At 35.7% G+C, this 17,640-nt stretch overlaps 1 protein-coding gene across 5 annotated transcripts in view; it reads right to left on the reverse strand.

The window, feature by feature from the left end:
• polybromo (protein) overlaps positions 1 to 17,640 on the reverse strand; it is a 251,788-nt gene that overhangs the window by 202,851 nt on the left and 31,297 nt on the right. For all 5 annotated transcript variants that reach the window (XM_081733781.1, XM_081733778.1, XM_081733782.1 and 2 more), the window contains 3 exons: positions 16,823 to 16,959; positions 15,042 to 15,161; positions 4,324 to 4,449 (listed from right to left, as the gene is read on the reverse strand). In XM_081733781.1, the coding sequence (XP_081589907.1) occupies positions 4,324 to 4,449; positions 15,042 to 15,161; positions 16,823 to 16,933 (357 nt within the window). In that variant the 5' untranslated portion in view covers positions 16,934 to 16,959. The remainder of the gene's footprint in view (positions 1 to 4,323; positions 4,450 to 15,041; positions 15,162 to 16,822; positions 16,960 to 17,640) is intronic.

Below are 17,640 nucleotides of genomic sequence, written 5' to 3' on the forward strand. Positions count from 1 at the left end.
TGGAATAAATTAATAAAACCGATGCCACATACTAACATTGCAAAATATAAAAAAGGTGATACTGTGCGCATTACTAAAGCAAAACGGCATTTTGAAAAAGGGTACAAGGAAAAGTGGACTGTAGAAATATTTAAAATAAAACAGGTGATACATAAGGAAAAGAAAGTGGTTTATGTGTTGGAGGACTTAAATGGTGAAGTAATTGATGGTACATTTTACGAGGAGGAATTACAAGGAGTGCCTCTGCCTAAAGTTTATGAAATAGATGAAATTTTAGAAGTTAAAGGTAAACGTGTACTTGTTCGTTGGCGGGGATATCCCCCTTCCTTTAATTCATGGATTCCTGTGTCACATTTAAAAAACATTTAGCCGCAATACAATATTATAAACGACTGTTATATCTGTATATATAGGAAAAAATAATAATAATGAATGATCCATAATTTAAATATTATACGCACCAAGCAGGAGGAGGTTATAACGTGTATAGAGGTGCGCCATATCAAGAAGGTTATGGTATTGGAAGTTTTTTAGGTGGTTTATTTCGAAGTGTATTTCCGTTAATTAAACAAGGAGCAAAAACTGTTGGTAAAGAATTGTTACGTACAGGAATTAATGTAGCTGGAGATGTATTAGGTGATAATAGACGTATTGACGAAGCTTTAACATCACGTTGGCAAGAAGCTAAAAATAATTTAAAAACTAAAGCTCAAAATAAAATAAATCAAGTGTTGGAAGGATCTGGAAAAAGAAGAAAACGGGGAAAAGTTCATTTTGCAAAGACGACTGGTGGTAAAAAGAAAAGGAAGAGTGATATTTTTGATTAATATGGAACAGACTAGCTTTTATCTTACACTACCGAGTAACAGTTCTATGGAGTATTTTCCACAAAATACTTTGTCATGTTATACTACCAAATTATATCATCCATTGGTGCTAGAGAAAGGTGAGTGGGAGACGGCAGTTGTTGAAGTACATTATACAAATTCATTTCAGAATGTTTCCAAATATACTAATAATATTTATTACCGTCTCATGAATACAGAAAGCTGGAACATAACTAAAATCTTACCAGGACACTATTATAATGTTGATGATATTCTATCTCAAATTAATCATAAAAGTGATATATTAAATTTACAATTAAAAGTTAAAGCATCAGTAAAACGAATTGAAGTCAGTAGAGTAATAAAAGATCAAGAGAGGCGTATAGAAGTACGTCTATCTCCTGAACTAGCCAGAATACTAGGTTTTGATCACATACAACAAGAAGATATTGCAGTTGTGCATCATGCTCGTTATCCACTTGATTTACAAAAATCGCTACCTACACTTATGTATATTTACAGTGATATTGTAGAACCACAAATGGTGGGTGACACAGTAGCTCCATTGTTACGTATTATAAATACAAATATTACAGAGTATGGTATTAATAATGTACATATTTTTGACAATCCTCACTATGTCTCCGTGCAACGTAAACAATTTGATCAGATTATTATTGATTTAAGAGATAGTACAGGTAATCCACTTCCTTTCCAACATGGCAGTGTATGTGTAAAATTACATTTTCGCAAACGTAATACGGTATTATAAATTTTACCATGTGTGAATATTAATAGAGAGAAAAATGCAGTGTGAGTGTATGAAATCAGAATTAGATTTATTTGCTGGTTTACCCACTCAAACCAGTATTATAGGTAATAAAATAGTTCCATATAAGCCTGTGGCTTCGATAGCTGATAATGCACCAATAGAATTTGTTGTCCCCGGTCATGAAGATGACTATATTGACTTATCGCACACAATGTTTTATATTAAAGGTAAAATTACTAAATCAGATGGTTCTAATTTAACTTCTGCCGATAAGAAAATCGGCCCTGTAAATGATTTTCTCAATGCAATGTTCAGTGAATTGCAATTATATTTAAATAATCAACTTATTTCCTACTCTTCACACACATATCCATATCGATCGTATATTGAAAAACTACTAAATTATAATGCTGAAGCTAAATCAACGCATCTTCAAACATCAATGTGGTTTAAAGATACTGCAGGACATATGGACAGTGTGACCGATGCTAATGTAGGATTTAAACAACGTTTTCTTCTCACTACTTTAAGTCAGTCATTTGAATTATTGGGTTATATTCATGCTGATATATTTAATCAGGAGAAATTTTTACTGAATGGTGTACAACTGCGCATTAAACTAATTCCAGCTAAACCTACATTCTGTCTAATGGGTGACGCAGATGCTGATGGAAAAGTTGTAATTACAGATGCAACATTGCTTGTGAAAAAGGTTGATGTATCACCAGCAGTTAAAATAGCGCAAAATAAAGTATTACAAAATCCTAAATTTAGAGTAAAATATCCTATAACAAAAGTGCAAGTGAAGACTGAAACTCTGCCACAAGGAATTATGGATAGTACACTTCCAGATCTATTTTCAGGCCTAGTGCCTAAACGTATTATTATTGGTTTTGTTACTAATACTGCTTTTAATGGTACTTATCAGACAAATCCGTTCAATTTTCAGCATTTTAATATGTCATTTTTTACACTGTATGTTGATGGAACGCCTGTGCCTTACAAACCATTACAACCTGATTTTGATAATAAGCTATATATACAAGCATATTCCACGTTATTTACAGGTTCAGGTATTTATTATTCTAATCAAGGTAATAATGTTTCACTAGCCGAATATCCTAATGGTTATACTCTACTGGTGTTTGATTTAACTCCCGATTCTAGTGCTAGTGCTGGATTTCATACTAGCCCACAACGGCAAGGAAGTGTACGCCTAGAGGTTCATTTTAAAGAAGCACTGCCATCTCCTGTAACAACAATTATTTATGGTGAATTCTCTTCAGAATTAGAAATTGATTTCCAGAGAAAAGTATATATTAATTAAAAATGTTAAATACAATTGAGCTTTATGAAGCATTACAACAAAATTTGCCTAAAGATCATTTTATTGGTGTGTATGCCGCCGATGAGTTACCTTTGTTTATTCATACATTTCCAGCCGCCATAATTATAAATACTGATTCTAGTGATAAGCCTGGTGAACATTGGGTTGCTGTTTATATATCTAATATGTGTGTGGGAGAGTATTTCGATAGCTATGGTATACCTCCCTATATACAACATCATATAAGGTTTTTAAAACGAAACTGTCTGTATTATACATGGAATAATAGACGTATTCAAGGTGATTTATCTCAATTTTGTGGACATTACTGTTTTCTATATTTAGCATGTCGTGCATCTGGTTATTCACTGCACGATTTCTTAAACAAATTCTCACTCACCACTATTGATGCTAATGATATTATGCTTTATTCATTTATGAGAGTATGATGGTATTATTTTTTTAAACTCCGCCATTGCCGGTCCCAAGCCCTGGATGAGAAAGGAGGAGGGTTGGGGGTGTTGCTACCCCCGTAAAAGAAAATAAGCCATACTCTGCTATGCGCTAGGATGAAGAATGTGATATCTGCTCTGCTATGTGGTTGTAAAGTGCTCATAAAAGGGAACGAGTCTCTGTGTAATATGTGCTGCGTTAAATAGGCGAATGAAGAATGTGATATCTGCTCTGCTATGTGTTCGTAAAGTGCTCATAAAAGGGAACGAATCTTATGTATTATCTGCTATGCTATGTGTTCGTATTCTCTACCGCAATGTGGCATGTGCGCGGTACGTGAGTCCCGTGGGTGGGGCCCGACGCCGACCAATCAGCGCGGTACTCCTAAGCGTGACCAATCGCCGTTAAGGGGCGTGGCCGGAACCGACCAATCAGCGTCAAAGGGCGTGGCCAGGGGGCGTGGCCGGAACCGACCAATCAGCGTCAAGGGGGCGTGGCCAGCCAATCAGCGTCAAGGGGCGTGGCGGGGTCACGTGACCTGCGCCAGCCAATCAGCGTCGAGGGTTTGCGCATGCGCAGTAGGAAAAAAATTCCCCCAAGTGACCCCACCCTACTCACGTACGCTAATCCCTTGGCCATGAAGGAGATGATGTGAGTTTGCTCAACTCCATCTACTGAAAATGATATATCAGGAAAAAAAGGATATTAAAAAATGAAGTGGTTCACTCAATAACTTAGCTCAAGCAAATTTAGATTGTGTATGATTCACTTTATGGTCGTATTTATGTTCTTATTTCAACAGTAATGCTTAGGATATTCAGACTTCTAGACGATGCTCACATTTAAACATAATATGAAACTCAACATTAGATATATGTATAGAAAAGGTATAAGAGTATAACAGCTCATTCTAATTTTACAACAGCTACTGAATGTAAACTTACTTTATAAAATGCTTTAGCATTATTTATCATCAATTCGACATCTGAAGTAAGCTGCTCCACGTCTTCGTATTCTTCAGTTTTCAACTTCTGTTGAACTTTCAGTAGATCTATAGGATTAGAAACAACCTGAAATGGAAGAACTTAACTCGTAATTCTACATTCATACATACGAGGAATAACAATCTTCAAGAAGTTGGAAGTCAAAAGTATCAGAAGTAATGTATTGCAATGAAATACATGGTATCAACAAAGTCTTTAAAATGTGCATCACTCAGTAAAGTACAAGAACTTAAAATTTTTTAAATCAATATAAACTTACTAATACATGTTAGTAGCTATAACAAACAGTGATTATTACAGTTTTATCCTGGCTTCTTCCTCGCATTTTATATTGATTCCTCTTTCTCTCTCTCTCTCATATATATATATATATATATATATATATATATATATATATAACATTGTAGATCAACTAATGCTCAGTTTAGTACTCATTTTCCTTTTCAGTATCGAGGCTATGAGACGTGGTCCTACAGTTTGAAGTGGAATCCGAACCAAAGTAATGTGTTCAATACTCTCCCACTGGGAATAGAATCCGGGATCCCGTGCACCAACTACTCTTTGCCACTTCTGCAAGCAATCACTATCCATATATTGTAGCATGCAACACTTCCCGTAATAACGAAGCCATCTTCACCAAATCTGCTTCTAAAATTTGACACTTCAATGAACTTTAAAGTAAGTCTTCCTTAAAATATTCTATAAACGGCAACTATTAAAGTTCGTCAATCGACAGTGACAATTCTATAAAGCATATTGTAGATCAACTAATGTTGGGTTAACATCATTTTATGTAAGAGCACTGAGTCCTGTTGAAATATCAGGAGTTTTACCGCAAAAAGGACTTCACTAACTTCTTCAAAATGTCGCTTCGGTATATTATGGCCATCTGTTTGCAGTAATGCTATTCTATGAAACTGATGCAACTTCCTATCAATCAATCATTGACGGTGGGTCCTCTTTTCATCTTAGGACATTTTTCAATGGTTTCCTGAGAGCTGCAAGCACAAATTCAGCGGCTTAATTCTGCTTCCACAATGAATTCCTTCACAATTTATCTGTGAAGAAAATTTACTATCTATGTGCTGGTTCAACAATTTCTTTGCTCTTGTTGCTCTCGTTAATGTACAGCTGTTGTCAGTCATTATCTGCGGTATCTTCTGTACGCTCCAGGGATAAATTTATTAATTTATCTATGTGGTATTTACTAGGGTCAGTCATATGTTCATAGCGTGTTCATGGGTAATGTTCAGCACCCGACTCCCCCTATACCACAGAAGCCTATTCGGCAAAATACATCCCATCACACTGTATGGTCCTTCCCCAACGTTCCACCAATGACACAAGCCCCTAACGATACCAAGATGTAGGCTTTGAAGCAAACAACAGTAATGCCCATTTTCACATCATCCACGGAATGGAATTGTCTGTCCTGCAGAAAGTGTGCCATGAAACGGAACAGATGGAAACCAGGTGTGTGGTAAAATTTCCACGCCGTGACCGCAATTTTCTGGCGGACTCTTCTTGACCTGAGTGGGCCGCGGTGGCTCAGTGGTAGAGCGTTCACCTCTGGTGCTTGGGGTCCCGGGTTCGATCCCAGCCCCCGCCAAGTGAACTTTGTGGTGGACAAACACCGTGTGCGTGGGTTTCCTCGAGGTTCTCCCGTTTCCTGTCACTTTCTTTATTCCACTATTTCATTCATTACTCATCATCACCGTCTCCTTTAGCCTAACCGGCATAACCGTCGGACGTAAAACTCAAAGATTTCATTTAATTTTCTTCTTGACCTGTGGCATAGAGCGTTATCAAATTGGAAGAGAAGTTGCTTTCGGTGCACCAGTGTTGGATAATGACGGTGAACAATGTCGTATACCCGTTGCAGCTGTTCAGCATACAATGTCCCATCTACGGCACAGCCATGTGGAACGAGCTCCCAGGGCACAGGACCTTCGAAATTCCACCACACAGAGCATTGTCTTCTTTTCAAAACGCCCTCTTTGAAAAACAGGCTGCGCCTCGGTACCTGGTCGAACCATTGTTTCCCGGTGTCAGGATAACGAAGAAAGATCCACCTTTCATCATTTGTGATAATTCTCCGCCAAACCCTGTCATCATTTGCGTTTTGAAGCAGTTCTTCAAAGAAGGTCACATGTTGAGCTTGAGCTGGAGTCAACTGATGACCAATCATTCTCGGTTGCCTGGTGCGCAAACCAAACTGATGCAGATGACGACCGACACTGGTTTGTGATGACTAGACCTCATTTGCCAGCTGACGGGTACTGGCTCCTGGGTTTCCTTCCACAACGATCAGGACAGCATCGACATCCGTCGTCACAGGGCGTCCTACTTGAGCTTGTCATCGAGACTGATGTCACCAGGCTGGAAACGTTACAACCACTTTCTATCTGTGGACGGGTGGACAGTACCTTCACCTTCTACGGCACACATTTCTTTGGCTTCTGCTGCTGCATTCAAGCCTTTTTTCCAGCTATGGGGCAGGAGCACACGACACACAAGTTTCTTCTCAGCCATTGTCTTGCCAACTGTGTATTCAACTAGTAGTTCCTCCCATACACCGTTAGCGCTGTGATAAGACAGACACATGATACGCGTTCTGCCATCACCACCTTCAGCTGTTCTACACGTTGCACATGGTTTTCCGGCATCGATTGGGCGGGGCAACCCATCGCTATGAACATATGACTAATCCTGCTATGTATTGTTAATTTATTTATGTGCACATAGTTTCATTGTTAGATTTTCATTTTCTGTATCACAATTCTTTTCAATTTAGTTTAACGTCCTTCAATTTCTGCTTAAATTTATTCAAATTTACTCGGTAACGACTTTGATGAATCCTGGCGTTCTTGTTCCATATTGGGCTTTTATTCTCGTTGTTTGTTGAAGTTTACCGTTCCTTTTCAGCAACAAGGTATATGAGAAGTGGCTCTACAGTTTAAGATCGAGTCGAAACCACCATAATGCGTTCACATTTCAATGTTCTCCATCTAGAATCTAATCTGGAACCCGTTGGTGGCTCTCTTCTTACCGTCATCCCCTGAAGGTTCAATAAAGTTTCTATATGTCAAGCTTCTCTGTATAAATTGAAGGCATCGTGAAATATATAATACCAATTCATCTCTCTTCCTGTGATGTGTAAAAGACAACGTCGATTTTTATATATTGAGAGTAACATGGAAATCCGCATCCACTGTTAGAAGCATAATTTTCTAAAACGCTAGAGCACGAGGCCACTTTTTACAGTAAAGAGCTATATACGAAGTTTCCTCGTGCGAACACAAGGGGTTTGAGATACTCTATTTTCGGAATACATTTTAAGACCCTTCTTCTACCCCTTCTTAGGGTACACATTATAATGAACGAGACGTGATACAAATTGGTTCGATACAAATGCCAACTATGTTTAAAAATCTATTTCAAATGATTCAGGCGTTTTCACGTGGTGATGAGACAGAAACGTCGATTTGATATGGAGGAAAAGATTATAGATATCTCTTAATTTCTCCTTAGAAGCTGAATTTTTGAAAACGCTGGGGCACGTGTTCTAGTATTTTTAATGAGGAGTTTATATACAGTTTAATTTTCCTAATTTGAGAGGTTCCTGAGATACACGACTTCGTAAATTTTGATTCCCTTCATCTTAGAATGAGCATTTTAATCTTAGTGACATAATAAGAATCCAGCTTGAGGTATAGTCATTGCCAAAAGTTTGAGCACCAATTGATTTTTCAGAATTTTTCAAATAAAAAAATGTAACCATAAAAAATGTTTATTGGATTCGTTTTTGAAACTAAACAACGTTGTTCATATAAGGATACGAAAATTCATGGTCTTGCTGACACCGAGATTAATACTGAGGAAATTTTCTTGGCAATAAACAGATAACTAATGATCAGACAACTAACGTCACGCTGTTTGATGATGCATCGTTTCAACGACATCTACTTGTGTATGAATCCTTGTCAATAGTTGTCTCTTTACTTCAACGAACAGTTGTGTATGCGCTATTCGATTGCGTTGTAATATGGGGAAGATTGAATGAAAATCTGTGACATTCAATTTCACTGTTTTCATTCGCGTAAACCAGTTGAATAGTGTCAAGAACATGCAAACACCATATAATGTGAAAGAGAAACTGTCAACTAAAAGTCGAAGAACGTGCTCAAGTGGTTATTTTAAGGGAAGAGGGTTATTCGATCAGCGATTGGGTAGAGCAGTGCGTTGAACTCTTGAAAGACAGTCACAAAGTAGTTTAAATATTATACAGTAACGTACTGATTGTCCAAAATTAATAACTTCTCTTAACGACAAGTTCACTGAAAAAACTAGCTAATGGAATAGATGATAACCACTTTGGAAGAACCAATAGAATTATGGAAAAGCCCTTTCCAATCCGTATGAAATGGGAGGAAGGACCACAGTCTTCAGATTTATAGTCTCGGGAATTGGATTGCGGTGAAGAAACCATTTCTTCAAGCAGGAAACATTACAAAAAGCCAAAATGATGAAATAAAATAACGGCTGGAACAATGAACTATGAAAGAGTGTACTCTGGACCGACGAATCTAAATTCCAACTTTTCGCCTTACAATGCTAGAAGTTTGTGCGTCCTCATCTGACCGTGTAATACCTACAGCAAGGCACAGAGAAGGTAGTGTACTGCATGAGAATGATTTACAGACTACCAAGTTGATAATTTAGTTCGAATTAATGGAATAATGGACAAAAACGTGTTTCACAACGCGAATTGAGGTATGCAATTCTATCAGAATGCTGATTTGGGGCAGTAACTTCGTACTATAACAGGATTACCATCCCAAACGTTCTTCCAAGCTGTGCTGTAATTACATCACTAACAAATGGAATAGTCGCCATAGTAACTGGATTTGTTACTCATCGAGTTCTTGTAAGATGAACGTCACAGAACAGTCCGTAAAAGATGCCAATAAATACTGAGGATCTTTGGAAGACTCTTCAGAGATACTGAAGTCGCATGGCTTCTCAAATGTTCGATAAATTAATCAAATACATGGCTGGAATTTGTAAAGCTGTTATCTTGGCTAAGGGTTGGCATTTCATTGAAAGCGTACCAAATAAATCTGTCCCAGTGGAAACACGACTATATGTTTTAATTTCTTTGAATGGGCAATGATGCTGTTTTACAGAAAGAATCCAATTTTTTAATTTATTATTTTATTAATTCTGAAAGATCAGCAGTGCTCAGACTTTCGACAATGACTATAAGTGCTATGTTCAAAAATTCATTTCAAACGTTCCCGTTATGTCTTTGTATATATGTAAACGTTTCAGTTACGGTTAAAAAAAAAAAAAAAAAAAAAAAAAAGCTATGATTTGTATTACCACCATCTATACAATTCTTTTTTCTTTGATGAGACGGGTGATAATGGTAGAATGAAGGAAGTGGGAAGAAACGGAAAAAACTCGAGAAAACCCATGCACACGGTGTCTAAACTACAATGCTCACTTTCTGTACAATTCTGAACTAAAAATTGTGAACATCGAATATTAAATGGATTCAAGCTTTGTCTTCAAATTTCCTGTACAATACGAAATGATTAAACCATTACATTGTCAAAATTCTTGACCTATTAACTGTAATCTATAAAACAATATACCTAGTTTGAAGTTGCATTAAGATCCTACCATCATATTGATTAAGGTGCGAATTTCAGACTTACATTCCGTAACTGTCCAAAAATGGTCAGAAATATTCCATTTTATTCCTATTTTAAGCTAAGTAAATTTTATTTAATCAAATTAAGGAAAAAATTCGATTGAAAGCGTAATTTAAATCATTTTGATTTAAATTAATCAACCCTGGGAGAAGGGAAAGTAAATACGGGGTTCCCACAAAGAAGTGAAGATCGATTTCCCTGACTTCCTGACAAATTGTTGAACATAAATGGGAAGATATGGGGTAAATTCTACCATACACTTTTTTAACGGCCTCCTCCATCCCCATACTCGTCCAACACACTCTTTTAATTACCATTTACACATTTATCTTCAACATGACTAATTGTTATTTACACAAAATTTATCATGTAAGTATATAATATATATATATATATATATATATATATATATATATATATATATATATATATATATATATATATATATATATATATATAATACAGTATCACATATCTTGACATTGTAAATTACTTTTTTCATTGAAAAAACAATAAGAAAGCAACATAACATGCAGTCAAGAATATACTGCCTACTGTCCCTGAGATCTATTACTATTAGTCCCAAAATGTTATGAAACCTTGAAGTTTTACGTTTCACAGTTAAATGAGACGACGATGATGAGAAATGAATGAAATGGTGGAATGAAGAAAGTGAGAGGAAACGGGAGAACTCGAGAAAGCCCATGCATACGGTATCTGTCCATCACAAAGAACACCTGACGCGAGCTGGAATCGAACCAAGGACCCCATGCACCAGAGGTGAACGCTCAACCACTGAGCCACTGTGGCCCACTATGTCCTAATTTTGCCAACTTTGAGATATGTTAATACTCACATTTACATTTTTTAAACAGAATTTTGTTTTGCTTTCAGTTCTTGAATTTGTTCTACGAGAATGTCTTGTTCTTGTTTGTAATATAATTCCACTGTGTCTTCTTTGCTTCCAATTTCTTAACTTCAGCATCTAGTTTTCTTTTTACCTTCGATTTTACTTTCCTCTGCACTTTTGATTCGTTTCTGTTTAAGGTATTCATCATAGCGCCTCCAAGCTGAACGAACTAAGAGAAGCATTCTTCGATAACAGGAACATATTCCACACCTCCGCAGTACATAACTGCATTATGCATCCACCTCTGTGCTAGAAATTAAACATTTTCGCAACATTCCACAAATCAGAATATTCTTGTTTCTTGGACATTACCTTTGCAAAGAAGTTATCTAACCTAACGCTACCCCATCTTCTCTTCGTATTCTAAGTCATGAAACAACTGAATTTCAGTACAGAAAGACATAAACTGACACTTTACTTTCTCAGCTACAGATATTCTGTTATGTTCATGCAGAGTTTGTAGGATGCGTTTCATCCTAGTCTGAGCAAGTTCTGGATTGTTCTTTTGTGGCCTGGGGTCCAACTGAGCACGTACCAGTTGGTACTTCAGAGGGTTCCTTTCCACAATCTTCTTGATTGTGCCCAGCAAAAAGTATCGACAGTCAAGCCTGAAAGTTAGTTTATCTGATGCTTTCAGTAGTTTTTTCTGTCTTAAAACCGCTGTCCACGAAGATGACAAGTCATTCTTCGATTTCTGCTTTTACATGATCAATTATCCCCCTCTCTGTCTGTCTGTCTGTCTGTCTCTCTCGCTCACTCACACACGCACGCACACACACACACTCACAGATCACTTCACTCCCTCAGAACGAAATAGCAACACTGCATCACTGTCATCATGGAAATGCTGTATCATTGTGGTCCTCTTCACATGTCAATCTGTACAACTAATAGAGATGAAACAATATTAGATTGAAAAAAAAATTTACACTTTTACGTTCCCTGACTTTCCATGACATTTTACGCAAAATGCATGATTTCCCTGCCATGTTTTCATTTCCCTGACATTTCCTGATTTGCCAAAATGTGGAAATCCTGTAAATACCTATGTGTTGAAATGCTTCAAAAGATAAGGTTTCCTTGGTACATATTTTTACAGTGTTTTCCAAATCAAATACGAAGCTTGAGTAACTTCACCTCCCTCGTTATACTGATAATGTACTTCCAGTAAATACGACGATCTGTGTAAGCTACAACTTCTAGAAGATACAAGTTGACCTAGTGAAAGACTTGGCTATAGTTAACTAAGTTAACGGTTTATCGGGTCAATCGTATATACATTCTCAGAGGTTTCTTTGAGTATGATTTTCCTTAGTTATTTTCGTAGTTTATCTTATCATCTAGGAGACAGACAACGATAGCTACATCGAATTGTTACTAGAATAAATTCTGGTCCTTTCTAGTGATACATTAGTAATGAGATTGCGGACGAAATGAAGAAACTTAATTGTAAAGAAAATAACAATAATTCAACGGAAAGGTATTTCGAACTGCATAGAGGCCAGTGCAGTAGGATACAGAATAGGAAATGTAATGTAATGTAATGTAACAGGAAAAACAATTTTTTGATCTCTTCTATACTCCCAACACAGAACGTGAGTCAAAAGTGAAAATTCTCATGGCGTCAAGAAAATGAGGGTAGAATCCACTATATAAATTATGTATTCAGATATATCATAATCGCTCCGATTTCAAAAGTAGGGACTGCATCCTGTGTATTTGATGCTGAAGCGTGATGTTCGATCCTGCCTTCATGGTTCTGTCCAAATTTGTCAAGCTACTTCTATGCTGTACTTTTCATTGGAGATTGAAAACAAAACAGAACGTTTGTAACGTTCCTGTTAAACGTTAGTTTGCTGAAGAGAAGGAATGCATTCGTCGGTCATCCTGTCATACACTTTAGCCAAAGGAGAAAGATCAAAGAGGACACTTCATTCCGGTCGCTAGTGGACATCATTTCAGAGCACCCACGAGGCCTTAGTTCGAAGGCAGGCATCAAGAGCTGGACTATTTCGGAGTCCACAATGAAAACCGGTACAAAGGAGCATGTCAAAAATTGGGATTTGAAGCCAGCATGTTCATGATAAGGCTGCGCCCGGCCAAGTGTCTGCATGAGTTATCACACCAGAATTATGTATGTTTTTTATATTGTCCTTCAGACACTAAAGAAGAGAACGTCTGGTGTTATTATGCATTTTAAAAGCTAAATAATTAAGTGATTAGCCAAGATCAAAATGAAACGAAATGAAATCTTTGAGTTTTACGTCCCACGGTTTTGCCGGCTAGGCTAAAGGAGACGGTAATGATGAGAAATGAATGAAATAATGGAATGAAAAAAGTGGGAGGAAACGGGAGAACCCCGAGAAAACAAACGCACACGGTGTTTGTCCACCAAAAAGTTCACTTGGCGGGGGCTGGGATCGAACCCGGGACCCCAAGTACCAAAGGTGAACGCTCTACCACTGAGCCACCGCGGCCCCGTAGCCAAGATTAGTAAGATAGTTGTTAGCCCTTACGATTGCTTTCAACGAATCTATTTTCTGATTATGATAAAAACCTCAATGTTTTTCTAGATTCAATTTACCTCATGGTCTCTTGTGTACCTCTAGGTTTTTATTGTTGTGATTTGTATTAACGATTATCCATTTCTCTTTGAAATCATGAATATTTAATTTGAGATAATAAAGTTGTATATAAACCCTAGCGTCACTTCTTTCATTTTCCAATACAATTTAATTTCATGCATCATGTGCATTAGCAAAATTAGTAATGAATATATTCAAAGAACATACGAATGATACTACCACAATTACACAATTGTTTAATGACCATTACACGTACCTCAAAGTAAAAATATATTACTAAGATTTCATACTAAAAAAGATTCCAGTAAAAATCTCGATAATCAGATGGTTACAAGCAACTCGGTAACATTTTTTTCAACATTCTACCAGTGAAGTCAAATTTCTCATGTAATGCCTTGTACGACAATAAAAGTTATTTACTACATAAAGAATTTAAAATTACACAATAACAGGGCAAAACACCGAGAAGCACGCACTTTTTATTCTCTGATTTCCTGTAAAAAGGGCAACAGCTACCAAAAAAGGGTAACTTCTCAACTTTTTAAAGTTTACCAAGTGATCTACGCTACGTAATGTGGTTTCACAAACTGCAGTAAGCTTGTTATGGAGAACGATCAACTGCGAGTAGGAAAAACTTTATTTCATTCAAATACAACGATAAATAAACGACATATTATGGTTTCAATGAGAAAAAGCGGAAAGGCTATTACTCACCTCAAAAAATATGTAGCAGAATTTTCTTCTACATGCAACAAAGTAGCGCTTTCGGAAGATGCTATTTCCTTCTTCAGCTTGTGGTAGACTTCAAAAACGATTTAAAAAAAAAAAAAAAAAAAATCTTCTGTCAAACATTAAAACACACGGGAATAGAAATTTTCTGACATTGTACACTACTGTTCACTGTTTTCTGTTCTTGCTTTCCAAATGGTGAAAGTATGTAGTGAAAAGATTACTCCAAATAATATTTATTTCTCCTCTATCCAGGTTAAGTGAGGGCCTTTCTTTGTGAATATATGATCCTTTAATTTTTCGTTCCGTTGCTGTTCTTGCTTTTTCAATTAAACATGATTCCACGAAGGCTGAAGAAGCAAGTTGCATCTTCCGAAAGCGCTACCTGTTGCATGTAGAAGAAAATTCTGGTTCATATTTTTTGTGGTGAGTAATAGCCTTTCCGCTTTTTCTCATTATATATAATCACAGCTCGCAATATTGTGATATTATGGCTTCGTTTAAAAATAGCCCAATTATCGATTTTACAGACAAATCGTCTTGATAGCCTAAATATAAATACAATATTTACTTTGATATATTAAGTTATCTAAATTACAACACAAATAAAATTTAACGAAATTAAAAAAAAAAAAAATGAAAACAAAAACATTGGGTAGAATAATAGATCATTTACTGTTTATTCTTCTGTTTTTATAATATACATTGAAATATTACCTCATAATAGCCAGGCTCCTGTCTTCTTTTCGGAACTCGAATAAATGCATCACACAACAACGTCCCGTCGTCCTTTTTAAAATTCCTTATTGTATCATACAACTGATGACACATTTCCATCTGTAAATATTTTGAACAAAATTATATACAGCGTGAATGGTATTTTTACATTAGATCTGTTCTATGTGTACAAAATTTTAAAAGTGTGATTACTCCCAATACCAAGTAAAATATTAATGGAATTTACTATTTGTGCTGAATTCTAAAGAACCTGCAATGAATGGAAGAAAATTATTATTCGTTTGATCTTTCAACTAAATATTTTCAATATGTAATCAGCTGATGATGTCTCCTTTATTCTGCTACTGCTATTATTCAAAATATAACTACTTTTTTGTATATATATAATATATTAGTATACTGTATACAGAATTCTATATATTCTATCGAATTTTAATTTAAAACAAAAAAAAAAAAAAAAAAACTTTACTATTTTACTTCATCCTTTAGATTTATGAACACATTACTGTCGAAGTTCGAAATAATTATTTGATTTCTTAAGACTATAACAAGTAGACAGAAGTATTTAAGTAAAATCATGCAGAAAACAGTATAGTCTATTTAGTTTTTACTTTATCAGGTACCACTGCTTCCAACCCGTCAGATAAAGACAAATAATAAGCACCATGAACATAATCCAAATCTAAGCTGTTATTCCGATAATAGTTTGTTAAGGGAAACCCTAAATTACCAGTCTACAACCAACTCTCTCTACCAGGTATATAAATATGTCTCTGTGAAGGAGGCGTCTATAGCAAATGAAATTTTCAACTATACAAAATATCTGTTCTCTATTTCATATTTTTAAATTTACTTCCTCCCCTTCAATATCTTATGTACGAGACTACACTTACAGACAATTATACAATTTCCTTCAACAAGATAAATTCAAACTTATTTCCCACAAACTATTACGCTGGATCTTACAAACTCTGCCCCTAAAATGGTATATGGAAAAGTTCAGATAAAAGTGTATAAAAATGGACCACTGAATGCAATAGGTAAAACTTTCTGCTATTACTATAGATGAGTTGTTAGTGAAAATGATAGAAGAGTGCTCAGTAAGTCTCTTCACATCTAGAACTTGATTTTCCACTTGTATCCACCACAGTTAGTTATCTAAATTCAAGTAATGAGTAAATGTGAGTTTTTCATGCACTTAAATTTCCGACTGATTTGTCTATTAAGCATAAGCTTCTACACGATTAAGTCCATCACCCCATTACGTACAAGTTTTACTGTGCTACGATGAAAATATTCCATTCCTTGAATGAATATATTCCCGTTTGTTTTTATAGTTTTATATTCCATTGTATGCTGTGTAGACTAATAACGAATAAGTCTCTACCAAAGATCAACTCCAAGTTCATGCACACCAAAGCCGAACACATTAACTGTTTGACACAGAACGATTTTGTGCGATTCGTGAGACGCGAAATCAATTTGATTCAATTATTCGCAAAAGGAACACATGAAACTGGAAATCAGCTCGTATATCGTACAGTGAGCCCTCCAGTAAAGTTACTCAATTTGTAGAAATTATTAGTTTCATTTCTCTTCGATTTATATTTTGATTAAAATAAGTAATATGTAATTTCAAAATAAATCATAAGCGTTATTCCAACAATTACGTTAACACATCGGTATGAATTATAGTGAATACTTTTTTCTATTTAGTAAAATAGACATAGTAAGATAAAAGCCTACGTGTATTAACTTACAGGATCTAGCTTTTTCTTCTTTTTAGTTGGTTCAGAGTGATTATCGATATCCATGTTTTCTTCTTCTGGGCCTCGACTTGCAACTGAAGATGTTCGCCTTCTTTTACTCATACCGCACCTCTACTCCACTGTGGAACCTGGATATATACACAATTCATAAGAGAAATACATGTTTACACCACAGTTTACATTCATAATTATAGTGGAAATTGCGTTAATAACAACCTGTTGAGGATGACATACCTCATATGAGACCACGGGATATTCCAATACCTAGAATCTAATTCTCCAAGTCAGTCAGGTTCACTTCTTTGCATTACACTTTGTGAGATGTATTAACCAAAATTAAGGACTATCACATTCTGAACAAGTTGCAGTTTAATGAAATTCAAGGAGTAAAATATAATCCACATTTTTCTTCCTTGAAACTTCGAGTCTGATTCAAGTGAAGTGTGTGTAAAATGCTTTAAGAATAGAAAATTCAGTGTAATAATTGACAAGCCTGATATTATTAACAACTGTCAGCTGAAATCCATTCGATTGTTCAGGCTAAAATATATTTCTATATTCAAAATAAATTCACTTTTGTCTGACGTTTGGATAAACAAGTATTATAGAAATAAACATGAAATCTATATAAAGCAGTCTCACTTCACTTTAGATACACGAACACCATCAATATTCTTGTTTTTCCTACTTTCTAAAATTACGCTATTATTAAATCACTGGTTTTCAAATACAACCATCATTCTTCTTCCGTAATTTTCAGAAAACAAATAAGGAACACTCCCAGAACATTTTAATTACATTATCTCTGT

The sequence above is a fragment of the Thermobia domestica genome, chromosome 12 (assembly GCF_964235325.1).
Source record: "Thermobia domestica chromosome 12, izTheDome1.hap1.1, whole genome shotgun sequence".
Taxonomy (NCBI): Eukaryota; Metazoa; Arthropoda; class Insecta; order Zygentoma; family Lepismatidae; genus Thermobia; species Thermobia domestica.